Genomic DNA, 18,226 nt, shown 5'->3' with positions numbered 1-18,226 from the left:
GCGGCAAGCCCCTCCGCCAGCTGCCGGATAGGGGACAGCGGCCGCACTGGCCGATGCCAGGGGCACCGCTGGGGACAGCGGCCGCACTGGCTAACTCAGTCCCCCGTCCCAGCTGCCCACCCCACAGGGGCAGGGACACAGTTATAATAATGTAGCTCCTCTAATTATTGTGCGAAATGTTTGCTGTGTGGAAACCCCCAATACTCTGTAACTTCCAAAATTAACGAGCACCCCGACATCTGGACGTAAAGCCCTGCGCCCTGTGTAAGGCACGGCGCCGGCCCACACCGATGGCACAGCTGGTCGCCGCGGCCCACGTAACCGCGCAGCGGCCGTCTCCGCCCGAGGACTCCACGGCGCGACCAGCGCTGCTCTGCGGTGAGCCTGACCCTGCGGCCCCTGCCTGTCTCTGTCGCCCTCGTCCGTCCTCAGTGCAGCCCGGGGGCCTCCGAGCCCGGGGCCCAGCAGGAATCGGAAGATAAACCCTGTGAGTGCAGCCCGGGCCCAGCAGGAATCGGAGGATAAGCCCTGTGAGTGCAGCCCAGGCCCAGCAGGAATCGGAGGATAAGCCCTGTGAGTGCACACTCCAGTCTGTGTCCTGTGTTCCCGCTCCCTCAGCTGGCCACACACGGAGGCACCCGGGGACAGGCCGTTACTGCCGTGTGCCGTGCCCCGCTGAGTCTGGGCGGGTAATCAGTTAACTGGGGCTTATTTGGGACAATCACAGGGCAGGGGTCGCAGAGGCGGGGTCATGGGGGCGGGGTCAAGGGCAGAATCAGGGCGTGGGCAGCACTGGGCAGAGGCTGGTGGTGCCACCCCCCGGGGCAGGGGCGGGCCTGGGAGACAGCGGCCTGGAGGCAGGGCTGCACTGTGAGCCCCCATCAGACCCCTCTGGGGGGAGGCATGTAGGGGGCCCCCACCTGACCCGGACGCTGAGCCTGGGGGGTCCTGGGCAGATAGCGCTGCGCCCGCAGCTGTGCCAGGACAGACGGGGATGGTGCCTCTGCAGGCTCCTCTCCCCCCTCCCTCCCCCCTCCAGTCCACACCCTTCCTCCCTTCCCACAGGCTCCGGGAAATCGAAACTCTATCCCAGCTCCCCAGCTCCTCCCCACCCCTCCGGCGCCCCCCCCACCCCCGCCCAGGGAGGGGCGCCCGGAGCCACACCGGATGTCCCAGGTCCGGCCAGCCAGCTGGAGGACTTTGTCCTTCCGGGCCCCCAGGCCGCGAGCCCTTCCCCTCCCCCTCCCCCGTGGGAAGTCCCAGCCCCTCCGCAGCGCCCGGGGCGGTGGGAAGGTCACACAGGCCCCCTCTCCCCCGCTGCCCTGGGCCCACACCCCAATTCCTCACCCTGAGCAGCCCCCTTCCCCTCCCCAGGACTGCCTGGCCTGGACCCAGGGCCCCGGCCCCGCAGCCGCCCAGGTCCCTGACCCCGCAGCTCAGGCTCCCGGGACAGCTGGCCCCTTTACTCTTTACAAAGTGCACGTTTATCCACCTGGCCCCTGCGTGCCCACAGGGACGGCCAGCAGCCTGGGCACGCTGGCCGGGTACCCGGGTCCATTCCCACGGCCCTGTCCCCCACAGCAGACCCCCCGCCGCTGCCCTGGGCCTCCATCCGCCGGCCCTGCAGCCCGCAGGCTTGGGGGGGGAAGGGGGCACAGGCAGGGCTGGCTGGGGTTCGGGGCCCTCACGGCAGAACAGACCAGAGGACAGGACGGCGGCGTCTGTTTATTTGAGGCACCGAAGCAGCAGCTCCAGGGTGAGGGCACGGTGGGGGCGCAGCTAAACGGGAGGGGGGGGGCCGCAGCTGCTGGAGTGAGTGGGGCGTGGCCCCCCGAGGCCTCACAGACCCCCGAGCGGACAGCGGGGCGCCCGCACCCAGCACCCCCTTCCACGCCCCTGCCGGGGCGGCCTGGCCGATGGACAGGGCCGGGGCGTGGCCTCCCGGTGAGTCCCCGTGACCCAGGGACGGGTGCTGACCCCAGGCCCGGGGACCTGCAGTGAGGGCAGTGGCGCGGGGGCAGGGTGGGTGCGGGGACAGGGCGAGGTGGGGGGTCAGGCGGTGTGCGTGAGGGGGGGCGGGCGGGGCTTTCCTTCCTGAGCGGTGGGGCCGGGGCCGGGGCCGGGGTCAGGGGTCAGGGGTCAGGGGCCGGGCCGCAGCAGGGCCAGCAGGCTGAGCAGCAGCCCGAGGCCCAGCAGGGCGGCGCTGGCCCGCAGCTCGCGGGCACCGCTGAAGTTGCACAGGAAGCTCTGGCAGCAGTGCGTGCCCATGGAGGCCACGCCGATGTTGATGCCGGGCGGCGCGGGGCAGATGGGTGAGCAGCCCTTGTTCAGGCTGTAGCCGAGGTCCACCACGTTCCCTGCGGGGGGCGGGGGTGAGTGGCGGCCGGGCGGGCAGCGGGCGGCGGGCGGCGGGCGGGGCTGCACTCACCGATGCCGGCGGCCGCGGACACGGTCACGCAGTAGTTGTCGGTGTCCTCGCACACGGTGGGCCGCAGGCAGTAGAAGTTGCTCTGCTGGTTGGTGCAGGAGAAGCACACCAGCGAGTGGGCTGGAGGGAGAGGCGCAGGCTGCAGGGACACTGGCCTGGGGGCCGGGGGCAGGGTGCGGGGGGGCAGGGAGCAGGGGACAGTGGACAGGGGGCAGGGTGTGTGGGGGGGCAGGGGGCAGGGGACAGTGGACAGGGGGCGGGGGCAGGGTGTGTGGGGGGCGCAGGGGGCAGGTGCAGGAGGGGCGCAGGGGGCAGGGTGTGGGGGGGCGCAGGGGGCAGGTGCGGGGGCAGGAGGTCACGGCGCCCGCAGGCCTGCGGGGCCTCACCTTGCTCCGTGCCCAGGAGGGCGGCCAGCAGCACGGGCAGGAAGACCTTCATGTTGGGGGACGGCTCGGGTTGGCCTCACACGCAGAGCCGCTGTGCTGTGTCCTGTTTAAAACAGGCCGATACAAAGGTACTCACTGAAGCCAGAGAGGAGGGGGGGACACCATGACGAGAGGGAATCATGGGTCGGCTGCCTCCTGCACGCCCGCCCCCACTGGGGACCGAACCTGCCACCGGGGCCTGTGCCCTGACGGGGAATCGAACCCTGAGTCCTGGTTCCTAGGTCAGTGCTCACCCACTGAGCCACACTGGCCGAGCGCCACTCTGCTCTGGAGACACAGCTGGTGGCCGGAGGGTGACCCCCTTGTAGGGGGGGAGGGGGCGCTGCTTCCAGCAGCAGCAGGACATGGGTCTTTCTGCCCCCCCCGCCCCCTCACAGCCTCCGGCTTCTGAGAACACAGCTGGGCGGTCGGAGAGGCGGCCCTGGCCCTGGGGAGGGTGACCCCGGGCGCTAGCTGGCTTCCTTGTGGAGCAAAGGCGAGTGAACGGCACTGGAGGCCACACCCGGCGGGAACCTGGAGCCTTATCCCGGCCGGCGGCTGTGCTGCCTGCCGGACGGACGGAGTCAGAGCAGCCCGCCTTTGTGCAGGACCAAAGTTTATATGTACACATTTTAGGGATTTTCCTCAGAGAGGAAGGGAGAGGGACAGAGAGCTAGAAACATGGATGAGAGAGAAACATCGACCAGCTGCCTCCTGCACGCCCCCCACCGGGGATGTGCCGGCAACCAAGGTCCATGCCCTTGACCGGAATCGAACCCGGGACCCTTCCGTCCACAGGCCGACGCTCTATCCACTGAGCCACACCGGTTTTGGCGAGACCACCTGTTAAGACATTAGCCACGTCCTGCTTTTGCAGAGTAAAGCGACCCCAGGCAGAGCAGCTTTCCCCAGTGACGCAGGGCCATGCTGTTGGGGGCCATGGTACTCACAGCCATGCTGTTCTCCAGAAAGCTGTCAGGGTCCCGTCTCGCAAGGCCACACTGTGAGGGGCAGGGAAGGGGCCAGGAGACCCTCCCTCAAGGCCTGGCCGGTGTCAGCAGTGGCAACCCTCTCTGGGGCATGGTCCAGTCTCTCCCTAGTGCTCTGAAATTCCCACTCTGCCAAAACCGGTGTGGCTCAGTGGATAGAGCATCTGTCTGCGGACTGAAGGGTTCCAGGCTCGATTCCGGTCAAGGGCATGGACATGGGTTGTGGGCACATCCCCAGTGAGGGGTGTGCAGGAGGCAGCTGGTTGATGTTTCTCTCTCCTTGATGTTTCTAACTCTCTATCCCTCTATACTTTCCTCTCTGTAAAAAAATCAATAAAATATATTTAAAAAAAATTCCCACTCCAGAACTTTCCATGGCCAGCTCCGTGCTGGACATGGGACCCAGGGGCGGGGAGGGAGGCGTGCCCAGCGGAGCAGCTGCCCAGGGCCGCCTGGCGCTCGGGGACTGGGACGATCTGGGCCGTACTGATGCTGAAGACCGAGACCCGTTCAGTACCTGCTTCTCCCCAGTTCTGGGGCCGGAAACAGGCCGAGCACGGGCGGTGCTGGCTGAGGCCCTGGGCCCGCTCCGAGGAGGCGCCCGGGGAGGGTCTGGGCCTCTGCCAGGCGGTGGGGGCGGGGACTCCATTGGAGGCTCCCTGGGAGGAAGCTCAGCAGGGAGAGAAGAGACTTGGGGAGGGAGGGGCCCCAGGCTTCGCCTGCCTGCCTGGCCCCCGTCCAGGCCCCAGCCAGGGGGTCCAGCCAGGGGGTCCATCAGGCCCCAGCCAGGGGGGTCCAGCCAGGGGGTCCATCAGGCCCCAGCCAGGGGGTCCAGCCAGGGGGTCCATCAGGCCCCAGCCAGGCCCAGCCAGGGGGTCCATTAGGCCCCAGCCAGGCCCAGCCAGGGGGTCCATCAGGCCCCAGCCAGGGGGTCCATCAGGCCCCAGCCAGGCCCAGCCAGGGGGTCCATCAGGCCCCAGCCAGGCCCAGCCAGGGGGTCTATCAGGCCCCAGCCAGGGGGTCCATCAGGCCCCAGCCAGGGGGTCCATCAGGCCCCAGCCAGGGGGTCCATCAGGCCCCAGCCAGGCCCAGCCATGGGGTCCATCAGGCCCCAGTCAGGGGGGGCCCATCGGGCCCCAGAAAGGGGGTGCATCAGGCCCCAGAAAGGGGGTCCATCGGGGTCCAGCCAGGGGGTCCATCAGGCCCCAGCCAGGGGGTGCATCAGGCCCCAGAAAGGGGGTCCATCGGGGTCCAGCCAGGGGGTCCATCAGGCCCCAGCCAGGGGGTGCATCAGGCCCCAGAAAGGGGGTGCATCGGGCCCCAGCCAGGGGGTCCATCAGGCCCCAGAAAGGAGGGTCCATCGGGGTCCAGCCAGGGGGTCCATCGGGCCCCCCCAGGGGGCGGGGAGCCGGGTGCAGAGCGTTGGCAGGGTCGGGTGCAGGCAGAGCACGTGCTCCCCGCTCCCCCGCTCCGGTGGTTTCGGGGAAGCCGGCGCCGGGCCGCGGGGAGGCGGGAGGCGGAGCTGCCGGGTCCGGGGGGAGGAGGCCGGCGCCCCGGCCCCGCAGCTGCTTGCGTAACCGATGCCAACCCACCAGGGGTGACCCACCGGGGCGGCCAGTCCGGCCCCGGCCCCGGCCCCCGCCCCGGCCCCGCGAGCGGCCGCGTGGAGCCCGCGCTGGGCGACCGGCCGAGCCTGCGCCGCCGCCGGTCCCCGCGCCCGGACCTTCGGAGCAGCGGGCGGCTCAGCCCCTCTCCCCCGCCGGACCCACCCGGACCCCGGGCCTCCCCCCCGCCGGGCCTCCCCCCGACCCCGGCCTCCCCGCGGCGCCCCCGCCGCCCCGCCGGACTCACCGCCCGCTCCGCCCGGACTGCCCGGCGCTCCAGGTGGGGCGGATGGCGGGGCGGATGGCGGGGCGGGGCCGGGGGCGGGGCCGGCGGGAGCGGATGGGCGGGGGGCGGAGTCGCGGGCGGAGGGGACGCTGGTCCTGACCCCACTGGCGGGTCCGCCGAGCCCCGGGCTGCGGGAGGCGCCCCGTGCGCGCGGGCGGAGGACCCACAGGCGGGAGAGTGCTCATGTGTGTGTGTGTGTGTGTGTGTGTGTGTGTGTGTGCGCTCGTGTTTGTGCGTGTGCGTGTGGGAGTGTGCGTGTGCGTGTGTGTGCGGGTGTGTGTGTGTATGTGTGTGTGTGCGCGGGTATGTGCGTGTGCTCGTGTGTGTGCTCGTGTTTGTGCATGTGTGTGTGGGGTGTGTGTGTGTGAGCGTGTGTGTGCGCGCGCGCGTGTGCTCGTGTGTGTGCGGTGGGAGTGTGCCTGCGGAGCTCTGGGCTCGGGCAGCTCCTTGCTGGTCTGTGGGGTCAGGGAAAGGCGGCTGGGACTCCTCGGGCTGGTCCTCGGAGGCTGAAGTCCAGGCTTGTGTGACCTGGGCTGTCCCCACCCAGGGGTGGTGGCACCGGTGGTTCCAGAGCCCAAGCACTCGGCGTCAGCAGACTCTGCTCTCCAGGGGCAGGACTGGGTCTGGGCAGGGCTGCCTCCGCCGGTCCCAGCAGGGCCTGCGCATCTATCCCGAGCTCGGGCTTGTCCTTAGGGGGTGACATCGCCGTCCCTCCGAGGGGCGCTCTGGGCCCCTGCTGGGTGCCTCCCCCAGACATCAGCCCGGAGGCCGCGACCGACGTGCGTGTGTCCGGCAGGCAGAGCCTGGCCTGCGGCAGGAGCTCAGCAAACCCGGGGTGAAGGCCCCAGTGGCTTTGCCTCCCACAAGACAGGCCCCCGCAGCATTCGGGGACCCTCAGCATCCGAACGGCCTCGCACACGTCCCAGGGTCCCGGCTGTGGGTCCGGCAGGAGGCCCGGGCACCCTTTGCCAAGGTGTCCTGCCCGGCCCGCCGGCCTGGCTCAGGGTGGAGCGCCGGCTTAGGAACCTGGAGGTCACAGTTCACTTCCCGGTCAGGGCCCGGGCCCGGGTTGCAGGCTCCATCCCCAGCGTGGGGCGAGCTGTAGGCAGCCGATCCATGCTTCTCTCTCATCACCGGTGTATCTCTCTCTCCCTTCCTCTCCGAAGTCAATAAAGAAGAAGAGAAAGTGTCCGACTGCCGGCGGCCGAGCCCCCGGTCTGCGTGACGCCAGCCCCCAGCAGCCTGTGGAGCCCTTCGGAAAATCGGGGGGCAGGGCTGGCAGGTGGTCCTGCCGGCCGTCTGAGAGGGCGGCTGTTGTGACCACGTTAGCTGCTGGTCCCGCTGTGAGCCTGTGGCCTCCCTGTCCACACAGACCTTCGCCTGTGACCTGTGCTCCGGCGGCATACGCCCCGCGTCCCCAGCGCCCAGGCCAGCACCTGCTCTGCCTCCTGACCGGCCGCCCACCTGCTGGGGTGGCCCCGCTGTCGCAGGGCCTCAGGGAGGCAGGTCTGAGCTCGCCTGGCCCTCCGGAATGTGCGGGGGCGGTTTGGTTGCCTGGGTCTCTGCTGGAAACATGGGCGGCAGCCATCGAGGTGTGGCCTGGGCGGGAGCCAGCGGTGGTCCTGGCACAGCCCAGCACTCCGGGGCCCCTGAGGCGGGGCGTTTCGGGGTGAGGAGGGTCCAGAGCGGAATCCCATCTCCCGGGGCCAGAGCACCACCCCCAGGGCGGAGGGGGGCCTGGCCCTGTTGCTACGGTCGCTGTTGGTTGTCTGCCTTGGAGGTCTGGGTTGCTCTGTGGTCAGCGCCTGGGGTTTTAGCCTCTGTCATCGGGGCCAGTTCCGCCAAGGACGTGCCCTGGGCTGAAGACGCCCAGGACGCGCAGCAGGGGGCCGTGCCTGCCATCCCTCCGGGCCCCAGGGTGCTAACCAGGGGGCAGCACACCCTCTCCCGTGCCCTGTGCTCCAGCGCCCGCCCCTCCTGCCATGAAGCCCCTGGCACTGCCCCGCTGTGAACACTGCCCAGCCTGTACGAGGAGCTCAGGAAGTAACTGGACAAGCTCATTTACACGGAAATACAGCTCCAGAGATGGTGCTGTGGGACTGAGAATTCATTACTACTTTTAAAATATATCTTTATTGATTTCAGAGAGGAAGGGAGAGAAATGTCAATGATAAGAATCACGGGCATGCGCCATCGAACTGGGGACCCTTCCGTCCGCAGGATCACGGAGCCAAACTGCCCAGGGCCCCAAGTCCTCCATTCTTGCGTCTCGGCCATGCAGTGGCCCTGCAGTCCCACCTCGCACCCAGCTCTCCGCCCTCCCGGGTCCCGCGGGCCCTGGGGCTTCCTCCACGCCCTCCGGAGGGCCCAGGAGGCCCGGTGAGCGCCCTCCCGCCGGCCCTGTCCCTGGTGCTGGTCCCCCTCGGCGTCCCTCGCGCGCCCTCTCGTGGCCGAGGCGCGCGCCGCACAGTGAAGCGGCTCCGCTTCAGTTTCCGGTTCCATGCGCGACCCCGCGGTGGCGGCCCGTGCGGCTGAGGCTCTAACTCCCGTCCCTGGGGGTCGCGGGCCCTCCCGGTCCTGGCTGCGCTTGGAGCCCTCTGGGGAGGTGCGCCCCGGGGCCCACATGGGAGATCGGGCCCTCGCCAGCCCGTCTCCGCCCTTGGAGGTGCTGGGCACCCCGCCCGGAGGGGGAGGCTGCGGGGGCGGCCAGGCCCCACGCTGTGCGGGCCGAGTTCCCCGTTCTCTCCCAGGAACTGTCTCCCTTCCGGGCAGGTTCCATGTCTCCTCTGGAGCCTCTCGGGGGGCGGCCCGGGAAGGGGTGCCTGCCCAAGCCCTCCAGGTGTGTGAGCTGGGTGCCCCCGGAGGCCCAGGCCTCACCTCCCGCCTCTGCACGGCGCCCTCGGGCTCCGAGGGGGCGGGGCCTCGGGCGGGAGAGGGGCGGGGCCGTACGGGGAAATGGAAACTGGGGAGCCGCCAGGGTCTTGAAACGGAGGCTCGGTCCTGCGGCTCCATTGGCGGAGCCCCGCCTCCCTACACACGTGCTGCCCACGGCACCACCACACACACCCCGCAGGCACCCCCCCAATTGCATACGGCCTCACCCATGCACTGTGCTCCCTGACTCCCTGCCAGGCGTGACCGGAGTGTCCAGGAGTGACCACAGTGTCCAGGAATGACCACAGTGATCGGAGTGACCAGGAGTGACCAGCCGCCGGCGGGAGGGCGGTGAAGCCAGGGCACAGAAAGCCCGCGGGGGCAGGCCGGGGACCCTGCCCCCTGGGAGCAGGTCAGCGGGCAGCCACCACGTCTGGGACAGACAGGAAGGCCCACCGGGACCGGTCGGCCCGCGCTCTGGAGGCCGTGGCTGGGCGGCTGTGCCCCGGCCCTCCGATTGGGGCTGCAGCCCCTGGAGGCCGGGCGCTTGTATTGACCAACACACCGGTGACCAAGGTGCCCCCGGCCAAGAACGGCTGTGATGGCGACTAGGGGTCTGGGCGGTGGGCGGACCCCAGGCAAGGACGCAGGTGGGGGGTGTGAACAGGCGGTGCCGGATCACGGGTGACTTCCTGCCTCACCCTAACACGGTGATGTTAGCACCGAAGAAGCTGCGAGGCGGATAAACACTGGACTGATTTTGAAAGTTCTTTGTGTGAACTGACTTCAAAAAGGAAAGTTAAAAATGTTGTCAACGCGGTGTGAAATGGGGGTGGGGCACCCTTCCTCCCACATCCTTCCCCTGCACCCCCACCCCACAGGGTGCGGTGTGTGGTGTCACGGGTCTCTCACGGGGGCTGGGCAGACAGGAAAGGGGGTGCTGGGCAGACAGGAAAGGGGGTGCTGGGCAGACACAGGAGGGGGTGCTGGGCAGACACAGGAGGGGGTGCTGGGCAGACAGGAAAGGGGGTGCTGGGCAGACACAGGAGGGGGTGCTGGGCAGACACAGGAGGGGGTGCTGGGCAGACACAGGAGGGGGTGCTGGGCAGACAGGAAAGGGGGTGCTGGGCACACGCAGGAGGGGGTGCTGGGCAGACAGGAAAGGGGGTGCTGGGCAGACGCAGGAGGGGGTGCTGGGCAGACAGGAAAGGGGGTGCTGGGCAGACAGGAAAGGGGGTGCTGGGCAGATGCAGGAGGGGGTGCTGGGCAGACGCAGGAGGGGGTGCTGGGCAGACGCAGGAGGGGGTGCTGGGGCTCCCAGCTTTCCTGGCTCCGGGTCCTGCACTCCTCACAGCCGCGGCATGGGAAGGGGCACGGGGAGGAGGGACATGGGGAGAAGGCGCGCGGGGAGGAGGGGCGCGGGGAGGAGGGGTGTGGGAAGAAGGGGCGTGGGAAGAAAGGGCGCGGGGAGGAGGGGCGCGGGGAGGAGGGGCGCGGGGAGAAGCGCCCTTTGTCTGGGTTTGGGGCTGCGTCTCCCTTTCAGCTCGGTGGTGAGAGGACCTGAGGGGTCCCTGGTCCGCTCTGCTCCCGCCCCCCAGAAGAAAACGGCGTGGGAGCAGGGGTCCCGTCCCAGCGGGCCTGGAGGGGCGAGGCCGGTAGTGTGGGTTCTTGGCTTCACGCAGGAACATGCTCAGGACATGGGCCAGGTGGTTCTGACCCGATGTTTATTGAAGCTGGGACGGCGGGAGGGAGGGCGGGCTGGGGAGAGGAAGCTGCGGGCGAGGGGGGGCATATGCCCTGCAGGAAGGTGACAAGACGGAGGAAGGGCCCAGGCAGGGCTGCCCCCCACCCCCCCCCCCCGCCAAGTCAGAGAGGAGCAGCGTGGGAGGCAGGTTGGGGTGAGCTCGGACAGCTGCTCCCCAGGTTTTGAGTCTGTGGGGACCTTAGGGCTTCGAGGAGAGTGTGGAGATATGGCCGAGGGAGACAGCTGGGGCTCTAGAGAGGGGAGGGGAGGGGGCGCCCACTGGCTACCCCACCCTCAGCTGCGGGAGCCGGGGTGGTCTCGGGAGGGTCTCGCCAGAACCTCACCAGCTTCCCCGTGTCGCTGGCCTAACCTCGTGGGACTGACTGCCAGGCTTGCCAGCACGGACCCCCCCCCTCCCCCCCCCCCCCCCCCGCTCCCAGCTGCTCAAAACCTCTCCCACCCACGAGGCCAGGGCCCCAATACTGAGGGCTCAGTGTGAAGGGGTAGCCGGCACTGCAGATGGAGGACTTCATTAAAGGGAGCACAGGGGCCCTGGCTGGTGTGCTCAGTGGATAGGGCATCGGCCTGCGGACTGAAGGGTCCCGGGTTTCGGGGTCAGACCCAGTAGGGGGCGTGCAGGAGGCAGTTGATCAATGATTCTCTCTCATCGTTGATGATCCTATCTCACTCCCGCTCCCTTCCTCTCTGAAATCAATACAAATACATTTTTTAAAAGGGAGCACGTGGCTGCGCTGCCCCTCCCACTCTTCCAGAGGCTTCTCTGTAGTCACCCTGATGGCGGCCGGGGGTTGGCGGTCCTGCTCTCAGGGTATCCTTGGCCCAGATGTCCTATTGGGCCCTCGGTGGTCCACCCAGCCCTGCGGCGGGAGGCTCAGCCCCACCGCAGAGGGTGTCGGGGGCAGAGGGCCCGTGGCTGAGAACAGGCGGTGGGCGGACGGCGGCCCTGCTCCAGGCTCAGCTCCAGGCCAGAGCGCGGGCAAGGAGTGTGTGTGTGACCTGGCTCGAGCAGGCCGGACCACGCTGTCGGTCCTCGCAGGGAAAGAGCAGGACTGGACGAGAGGCGAGGGACAGGGTCCGAGGCCCCATGGGTGGACACGCGGGAGCTGGAGCCGGTCCTGGTGCCAGGGTGGGACTCAAGGCCCTCGGAGGGCGTTCCTCGCAGGAGAAGGCGCCGGGGGACTGGCACATGGTCCTGGCCTGCAACCAAGACTCACCCCAGCCCTGCCCGACCTCCGAGGGCTGGCTGTCCGCTGGTGCAGGTGCTGGGCAGGTGCTGGGCAGGTGCTGGCTGGGCAGGCGCTGGGCAGGCGCTGGGCAGATGCTGGGCAGGTGCTGGCTGGGCAGGTGCTGGCTGGGGAGGTTCTGGGCAGATGCTGGCTGGGGAGGTTCTGGGCAGATGCTGGCTGGGCAGGCGCTGGTGCAGGCGCTGGGCAGGCGCTCGGCAGGTGCTGGGCAGGTGCTGGCTGGAGGTGTGGCTCAGGGAGCAGGCCTGGCGGAAGCAGGCGGGGCCCGGGGGCGGGCAGAGGGGAGCTGGAGGCGCGGCGGGGAGGGGTGCGGCGAGGGGACTAACTGAGGGCCCGGAAGGTCAGCAGCGGGATGACGGACGGCATCAGGACGAACCGGTAGACCATCTTGATATCCTCTTGCGTGAGCGTGTCCACCTGGAAGTGTTTCAGCACCTAGGACAGAGGCGGGTCCCCTGAGGCTGGTCAGTCCCATGTCCCCGCCCACAGGCCCCGCCCACAGGCCCCCCTCTGCCATCAGGCCCCGCCCCACAGGCCCCACCCCCTCCGGCCCCGCCCGCCCCCGCCCCGGCCGCTCACGTGGTGCAGCAGCAGCAGCATCTCCATCTCGGCCAGGCGCCGGCCCAGGCACTGTCGGGGGCCGAAGCCGAAGGCCAGGTGGGGCAGCCTGGCGCCGGAGCCGCGGTGCAGCCAGCGCTGCGGCTGGTAGAGCTCGGGCCTCGCGAACACGGCGGGGTTTCGGCCCAGGTAGTAGAGTTGCACTGTGATCAGCGTCTGCAGGCAGCGGAGGGCGGTCAGCAGGTGGGGTGCAGGTCCCTGCTTGGCCTGGGGAGGGCGGGGCCTCGCTCACCCCTGCCGGGACGTGGTAGTTCTGCAGGACCAAGTCCGAGTTCACCTGCCGGTCCACAGAGATGCCCACGGGGTACAGCCTATGGACAGGGCAGCAGCAGCTCGTCATGGGCCAGGGCCCCTCCTCCTCCGCCAGGGCCCCTCCTCCTCCGCCAGGGCCCCTCCTCCTCCGCCAGGGCCCCTCCTCCTCCGCTAGGGCCCCTCCTCCTCCGCCAGGGCCCGCCCTCGCAGGTCCCTTTGGGACTGGGACCTGCGGCCCCTCCTGAGCTCCGCCCAAACTGCTCCCCAGCCCCAGCGTCTGCAGTGAGGCCGGGGGACAAGGAGCCCTGTCCCTGAGGGGCCGGGGCCGGGGTGCACCCTCGGCAGAGCTGCCCACAGCCAGGACCTGTGCGGGGCCCGGGCAGCGGTGCCGGGGGCGGGTGCCTCGGGCGCACCCACCTCAGGGTCTCCTTGAGCGCGGCCCGCAGCAGGGGCAGCTCGGCCACGGCCCTCTGGGGGTTCTCGGAGATGGCGGCCTCGGCCTGCAGGCTCTCCTGACGCAGGGCCTGCTGCACCTCGGGGTTGCGCGCCAGCTCGAAGAGGGTCATCAGCAAGGGGTAGGCTGTCTGCGGGAGCGGGGAGCCGGTTCAGACTTGGCGCAGGCTGTGCCTCGGCCCCGGCCCCCTCCCCGGGCGGGTGTCTCAGACCAGGGGTGTGCCTGCTGAGAGCAGGATGGAGCCCAGGGCACCGACCCTGCAGGCAGGACCCTAGAACCCACCCCCTCTGCTTTCCCTGAGCCCCAGCCCCCGGGAGACCGGCCCTGCCACCTCTGGGGGTTCCCACCCCCCTCTGGCTCCAGCAGGGGCTCCCCCTCGCCATCTATTTGGGGTGGTGCCTGGGGCAGCTCCTCCCCCTGGGCCGTTCCCATGTGCAGGGAGAGGCACCCCAGCCCAGCCTGAGACCTGCGGATGGATGCTCTCCTAATCTCATCACCATGGCAACATGCCCTGCATCTCCAGACACACGGCAGTGACCTGTCCGTGCTGCGCCCTGTGACCAATGGGGCCTTGTCTGTTACGGGGGACCCAAGCTCCAGGCAGCCTGCAGGGCGATGAGGCCTGGCACTGAGCCCTGCCTTGCAGTGGCCCTGACCTCTGCCCTTATCTGCCCCCCACTCAGCCTCGCTGCCTCCCCTTGCTGCCTGCTGCCCCCCCCCCGGGACTGCTGCCCCCGCAGGCCTGGCTAGCTGCTGGGTGGTTGTTCCACATTCAGCCCGAAGTCCCGCCCCCAGGAAGCCTGCTGGAGCCGCCTGAGGTGCATCCGCTGGGCTCGCTCGCACTGAGGGCATCTTGGCTTCTGGTCGGGGCGGGTCTTGCCACGGACCTGAGCCTCAGCATCCCGGGTGCCAGGCCCAGAGCGCTGCCAGGCCGAGTGGCCTGAGAGGCTGGGGGGAGGCTGGGGCTGGAGGCGGGAGGCACTGGCTGGCTGCAGGCTCTGGCCCGCCCTGCCCCCACGCGGGCTGCCATCTGCTCTCTCCCCGGTCAGCGGGAGCCGTGCTGCCCTGCCTGCCACCAGCTGCCGCCTCCATGGGATCTTTAAGACCAAATGCCATGGTCCCTGCAGGGCCCTGGCGGCCGGCCTGGCTGTGCCCTCTTGCTGGCACCCCGATGGTCTGCATGGGGTCCCTCTGCAGGCTGCCGGAGCCCGGGCCCCTCCAGTGACAGCACAGCCGCCCTGCGAGGTCACTCCGTGTGCCTCCCCTCCGAGCTCATTCCCCAGGCGGAGCACAAGACGGAGCTGCGGCCGCCTAGCCAGGGGGTGGGGGCCGAGGGCACTTTGGGGAGCCCCGGGGCCCAGGTGCTGCGGGCCTGACCGTGTCCACGCTGCCGGCCGTGAGGTCGATGGAGCTGGCCTTGATGGCGTCCAGCGTCATGTCCGCGTGCAGGAGCAGCTCGGCCACCACCCCGCTGTAGTGCTGGGGGCGCCCGAGCGCCAGCTCCTGGTAGATCTTCTTGATGGAGCTGTTGGCTGTGGGCACAGAGCCTCCTGCGTCAGCCAGTCACCCTCTGCCCGGCTCCCTGCACAGTCCCGGGGCCTCTGTGAGCCTCAGTTCCCTTCTCTGACTGAGGCCCGGGTCCCAGCCATGCAGCCCGCCTGGCCCCTCCCTCCCCCTCCCCTTGGCTCCCCCCTCCCTGCCCCCTCCCCCTCCGCCTCCCCCCTCCCCGCTCACCGTACTGGAAGATGCAGTCCCAGGCCTCGAAGTGCTTCTTCCACGCCTGGGGGCTGGTCCAGCGGGACAGGCTCCGGGGCATGAACATGAGCCGCATGGTGGACTCCAGCATGGCCTGCAGCGCGCCGATGAAGTCCAGGCTGGCCCGGCTCGGGCTCTGGCTGAGGAGGCCCAGCCGCTCGCCAAAAAGGACCAAGTTGCTGGCTGTGGAGGAGGGGCCGCTGAGGGCATGGCAGCCCAGGGCCTCACTGCGGCCTCTGCCCGCCCTCCGGGCCCCTGGCCCCCAGCCCCTGCCCCTGCCCCTGCCCCTGCTCCCCAGCCCCCTGCCCCTGGTCCCTGTGCCCCGGCCCCCTGACTGCTGGCTCCTGGCCTCTGCCCCCCAGCCCCCTGCCCCTGGCCCTGGCCCTCCCCCTGCTCCCCAGCCCCCTGCCCCTGGCCCCTGACTGCTGGCTTTTGGCCTCTGCCCCCCAGCCCCTGCCCCTGGCCCCTGACTGCCAGCTCCTGCCCCCTGACTGCTGGCTCCTGGCCTCTGCCCCCCAGCCCCCTGCCCCTGGCCCTGGCCCTCCCCCTGCTCCCCAGCCCCCTGCCCCTGGTCCCTGTGCCCCGGCCCCCTGACCACTGGCTCCTGGCCTCTGCCCCCCAGCCCCCTGCCCCCGCCCGGCCGGAGACCCACCCTCCAGGGTGTAGTAGAAGATGCTGGGCTGGATGTCCAGGGTGAGGCTCCCGCGGGCGTTCTGCTGCACCTTGGCCATGAGGGCCCCGCAGAAGTCCCTGGCCACCCGGTCCACCATGGGCACGAACTTCTGCACGGCCTGCGGCGACATCACGTCCGGGTTCAGCCGCAGGCGGTCCGAGCGCCAGGCCGGCCCGTTCCTGTGGGGCAGAGAGCGAGCGTCAGGGCACCCGCCAGCAGCAGGCCCCGCGGCCCTCCTCCTCCTCTCCTCGGGGCACCCCCCCCCCCCCCCCCCCGCCGCCCTCACAGCAAGAACACGCCGTGCTTGTGGCCGCGCTGCTGCCGGTGGGCCAGCCAGGGCTCCAGGACCATCCTGCGGGGCTGGCGGCCCTCCGCCTGCTTCAGCTTCTCCACGTCCTCGGGCAGCGTCACGCACACCATGTGCCTCGCTCCCACGTCGTACCTGGGACAGAGGCAGAGCCGTGTGGCCGCGTCCTGGGCCGCAGGAGACCTCCCCTCCCCTCCCCTCCCCTTCTCTCCCCTCCCCTCCCCGCTTCTCCCCTCCTCTCCCCTCCTCTCCCCTCCCCTCCCCGCTTCTCCCCAGCTCCGAGGGGCAGCCCTCCTGCCGGCCCCCTGGACTTCAGGACGAGCGGGCGGCGCTGCCCCGGCCCAGCCGGCCCCGGAGGGCGCAGAGCCCAGGCGGGCGGGGGCGCTCACCGGAAAATGGGCCCCAGCTCCCGGAAGGCCTGCTGCATCTGCAGGTGCAGGTCCTCCGAGCCCTCCCTCCAGACGCGCAGCACCCGCAGCCACCTGCTGCCGGGGCACCGGGGCATGGCCTCGAAGGGCAGCGCCCGGGGGGCCGCAGCCGCGCTGGTGCCCAGTGCCCGCGCCCAGCGCAGGGGCTGCTGGGGCCCTGCCATCGCCACGGCCGCCCTGGCCCGGAATGCCATGCCCGGCTCCCTCCGCCCCTCGCCCTGCCCTCTTATCTGGCTCAGAGGCCTGACTCTCTGATGGCGTCATGGGAGAAAGTGTCCCTGGGCCAGGCCAGGGTGCCTGGGAAGGGGTCAGGGCCGGGGGGTCCCCCAAAGGACAGGGATGAGGTGGGCGGGCGCCTCATCCCGGGTCCATGCGGCCTGCTGCGGGGTGGTGGGTGCCCCGGGCAGGTGCGGGGTCGGGCTGGGGGCTGGATCAGACTGGGCTGGACCAGGCCTCACGCCCCCCACCTTGAAGGGAGCAAGATGGATGGGCTCCTTATCTTATCAGATGAGAGAGGGGCCTTGGGTATTTTTATCTCATTCCAGGAGGCGGGGCTGAGCGGCCCTTCCCTTTCCGGCTGAGCGGCTGCAGGGAGTGAGACGCGCTGGCCAGGGTCCCTCCCAGGGGGACTTCCCGCCCCAGGCAGTTGGGGTGGCACAGGGACCTGTCTGTCCGTCTGTCTGGTCCATGGGGACACTCCCGAGGCTGAGGAGGACACAGCTTGCGTTAGATGTGCCGCCCCAGGGCTGCGGCGGTGCCACACCTGCTCGCTCACCCTGCACGGCTCTCAGGGGCCCAGGCCTCGGGGGGCAGATGGAGTGGTGGTGGGCTCCCCACTCTCCTGGGGTTGTCCGAGCAGGTGCACCGCGGAGCGGACCCGGGTGGGGTATGGTGGCCGGGCAGCGCTCCCACAAAATGGGTCTCGCCATCGCTGTTCCCATTTCAGACAAGGAGATGGAGGCCTAGGGCTTCTGTGACCTCCCGAGGCTCCCAGAGCTGTGCCTCCCAGCCTGACCCTGATTTGGGGCTGGAGCGGGGCCATGGGGCCTCGGCTCAGGCTCCAGAAGAAGGATACAGGGCGTGTGCGGGTTTAGCTGGGAGGGCCACACTCCCAGGGCTGTTTTCTTATTTTCCCCCTAAATATAATTTTACTAGAGGCCTGGTGCATGAAATTTCTGCATGGGTAGGATCCCTAGGTCTGGCTGGCCATCAGGGCCATCCCTTGGCTGCCTGGGCCTGCGGGCTGGGGGTAGCTCCTGCATTGAGCATCTGCCCCCTGGTGGTCAGTGCGTGTCATAGTGACCGGTTGTTCCACCATTTGATTGATTTGCATATTAGGCTTTTATTATTACAGATTGATTTCAGAGAGAAAGGGAGAGGGAGAGAGAAACACCAATGATTAGGGAAAACCTTCCACAAGTTGCCTCCTGCACGCCTCACCCTGGGGATTGAGCCCCACAACCCAGACATGTGCCCTGACCAGAATGGAACTGTGACCTCCTGGCTCCAGGCACAGTGTTCCCTTTTTCCCTGCTCGGAGCCGCCCCAAGGACTCTTCCTCTGGCAATGAGTCAGGCCGTGCCAAGGCCCCTCCGGACAGGGGAGACGGATGGTGTGCCTCAGCGCCCTGCTGACGGCCGTCCTTGGGCAGGGACGCGGGGCGTGCGGCCTGACCTTGGCCACAGGTACAGCGGCCCTGCCCCACAGGATGCCCCTCCTGCTGCCCGCCCTGCCCGCCTGCCCTCCACCCCCACCCTCTGGTCCCCTGCTCTGCTCTTGGGCTTTGGGGGTGTAGACGTGTGCCCCCTTTGATGTCCACAGACACAGCCCCAGGAAAGCTGGGCCGAGCCTGTGCCCGCCCGCAGGAGCTGACCCGAGCGCCCCTGCAGGCTGTGAGAGCCGCCGTGAAAGAGGAGATGGAAAGCAGCCGGCAGGAAAGACACAGCTACGTACGCGGAGCGAGAAGCACGAGGCCAGGCCTTCGGAGGGAACAGGAACTCAGACTTTGGGGTCACGAAGGGCTGGCATTCCTCCCCGCTCCCCACACGCAGAGGAAACACGAACGGGCCTCAGGCAGAGGGAAGAGGATCCCAGGTGAGGGGAGAAACGAAGTCAGAACACAGG

At 69.5% G+C, this 18,226-nt stretch overlaps 3 protein-coding genes across 3 annotated transcripts; 1 reads left to right on the top strand and 2 right to left on the bottom strand.

The window, feature by feature from the left end:
• Nucleotides 1-1,707: 1,707 nt before the first annotated feature.
• Nucleotides 1,708-2,923, bottom strand: LY6E (lymphocyte antigen 6 family member E). Its single transcript, XM_084907259.1, has 3 exons — nucleotides 2,815-2,923; nucleotides 2,429-2,548; nucleotides 1,708-2,357 (listed from the first exon to the last, which is right to left on the bottom strand). Exons 1-3 carry the CDS (start codon nucleotides 2,864-2,866, stop codon nucleotides 2,140-2,142), a joined length of 390 nt encoding a protein of 129 aa, XP_084763385.1. The 5' UTR covers nucleotides 2,867-2,923; the 3' UTR covers nucleotides 1,708-2,139.
• Nucleotides 2,924-4,331: 1,408 nt separating this feature from the next.
• LOC311616057 (uncharacterized protein) lies at nucleotides 4,332-7,743 on the top strand (the record flags this gene model as incomplete). The annotated part of the gene is made up of 3 exons (XM_084907278.1): nucleotides 4,332-4,584; nucleotides 4,760-5,726; nucleotides 7,569-7,743. The coding sequence occupies 3 exons, from the start codon at nucleotides 4,332-4,334 to the stop codon at nucleotides 7,741-7,743; spliced, it is 1,395 nt and encodes a 464-aa protein (XP_084763404.1).
• Nucleotides 7,744-11,806: 4,063 nt separating this feature from the next.
• On the bottom strand, nucleotides 11,807-16,363 carry LOC311616050 (cytochrome P450 11B1, mitochondrial-like). The gene is made up of 9 exons (XM_084907273.1): nucleotides 16,064-16,363; nucleotides 15,654-15,809; nucleotides 15,347-15,546; nucleotides 14,674-14,877; nucleotides 14,317-14,471; nucleotides 12,903-13,069; nucleotides 12,466-12,544; nucleotides 12,195-12,389; nucleotides 11,807-12,050 (listed from the first exon to the last, which is right to left on the bottom strand). Exons 1-9 carry the CDS (start codon nucleotides 16,294-16,296, stop codon nucleotides 11,937-11,939), a joined length of 1,503 nt encoding a protein of 500 aa, XP_084763399.1. The 5' UTR covers nucleotides 16,297-16,363; the 3' UTR covers nucleotides 11,807-11,936.
• Between the last annotated feature and the right edge of the window lie 1,863 nt (nucleotides 16,364-18,226).

The sequence above is a fragment of the Pipistrellus hanaki genome (assembly GCF_964339955.1).
Source record: "Pipistrellus hanaki genome assembly, contig: scaffold_41, whole genome shotgun sequence".
Lineage (NCBI taxonomy): Eukaryota > Metazoa > Chordata > Mammalia > Chiroptera > Vespertilionidae > Pipistrellus > Pipistrellus hanaki.
This window is presented reverse-complemented; position numbering and strand designations above follow the sequence as displayed.

Bases quoted from the DNA above. Each gene is read 5' to 3' on its own strand.
- LY6E (XM_084907259.1), bottom strand. From the start codon at position 2,866: ATGAAGGTCTTCCTGCCCGTGCTGCTGGCCGCCCTCCTGGGCACGGAG. The intron at 2,549-2,814 runs GTGAGGCCCCGC...CTCTCCCTCCAG, and splicing joins CCTCCTGGGCACGGAGCAAG to CCCACTCGCTGGTGTGCTTC. The intron at 2,358-2,428 runs GTGAGTGCAGCC...CGCCCCCCGCAG, and splicing joins GTCCGCGGCCGCCGGCATCG to GGAACGTGGTGGACCTCGGC.
- LOC311616050 (XM_084907273.1), bottom strand. From the start codon at position 16,296: ATGGCATTCCGGGCCAGGGCGGCCGTGGCGATGGCAGGGCCCCAGCAG. The intron at 14,878-15,346 runs GTGGGTCTCCGG...CCTCCTCCACAG, and splicing joins CTTCTACTACACCCTGGAGG to CCAGCAACTTGGTCCTTTTT. The intron at 12,390-12,465 runs GTGAGCGAGGCC...CGCTGCCTGCAG, and splicing joins ACTACCACGTCCCGGCAGGG to ACGCTGATCACAGTGCAACT.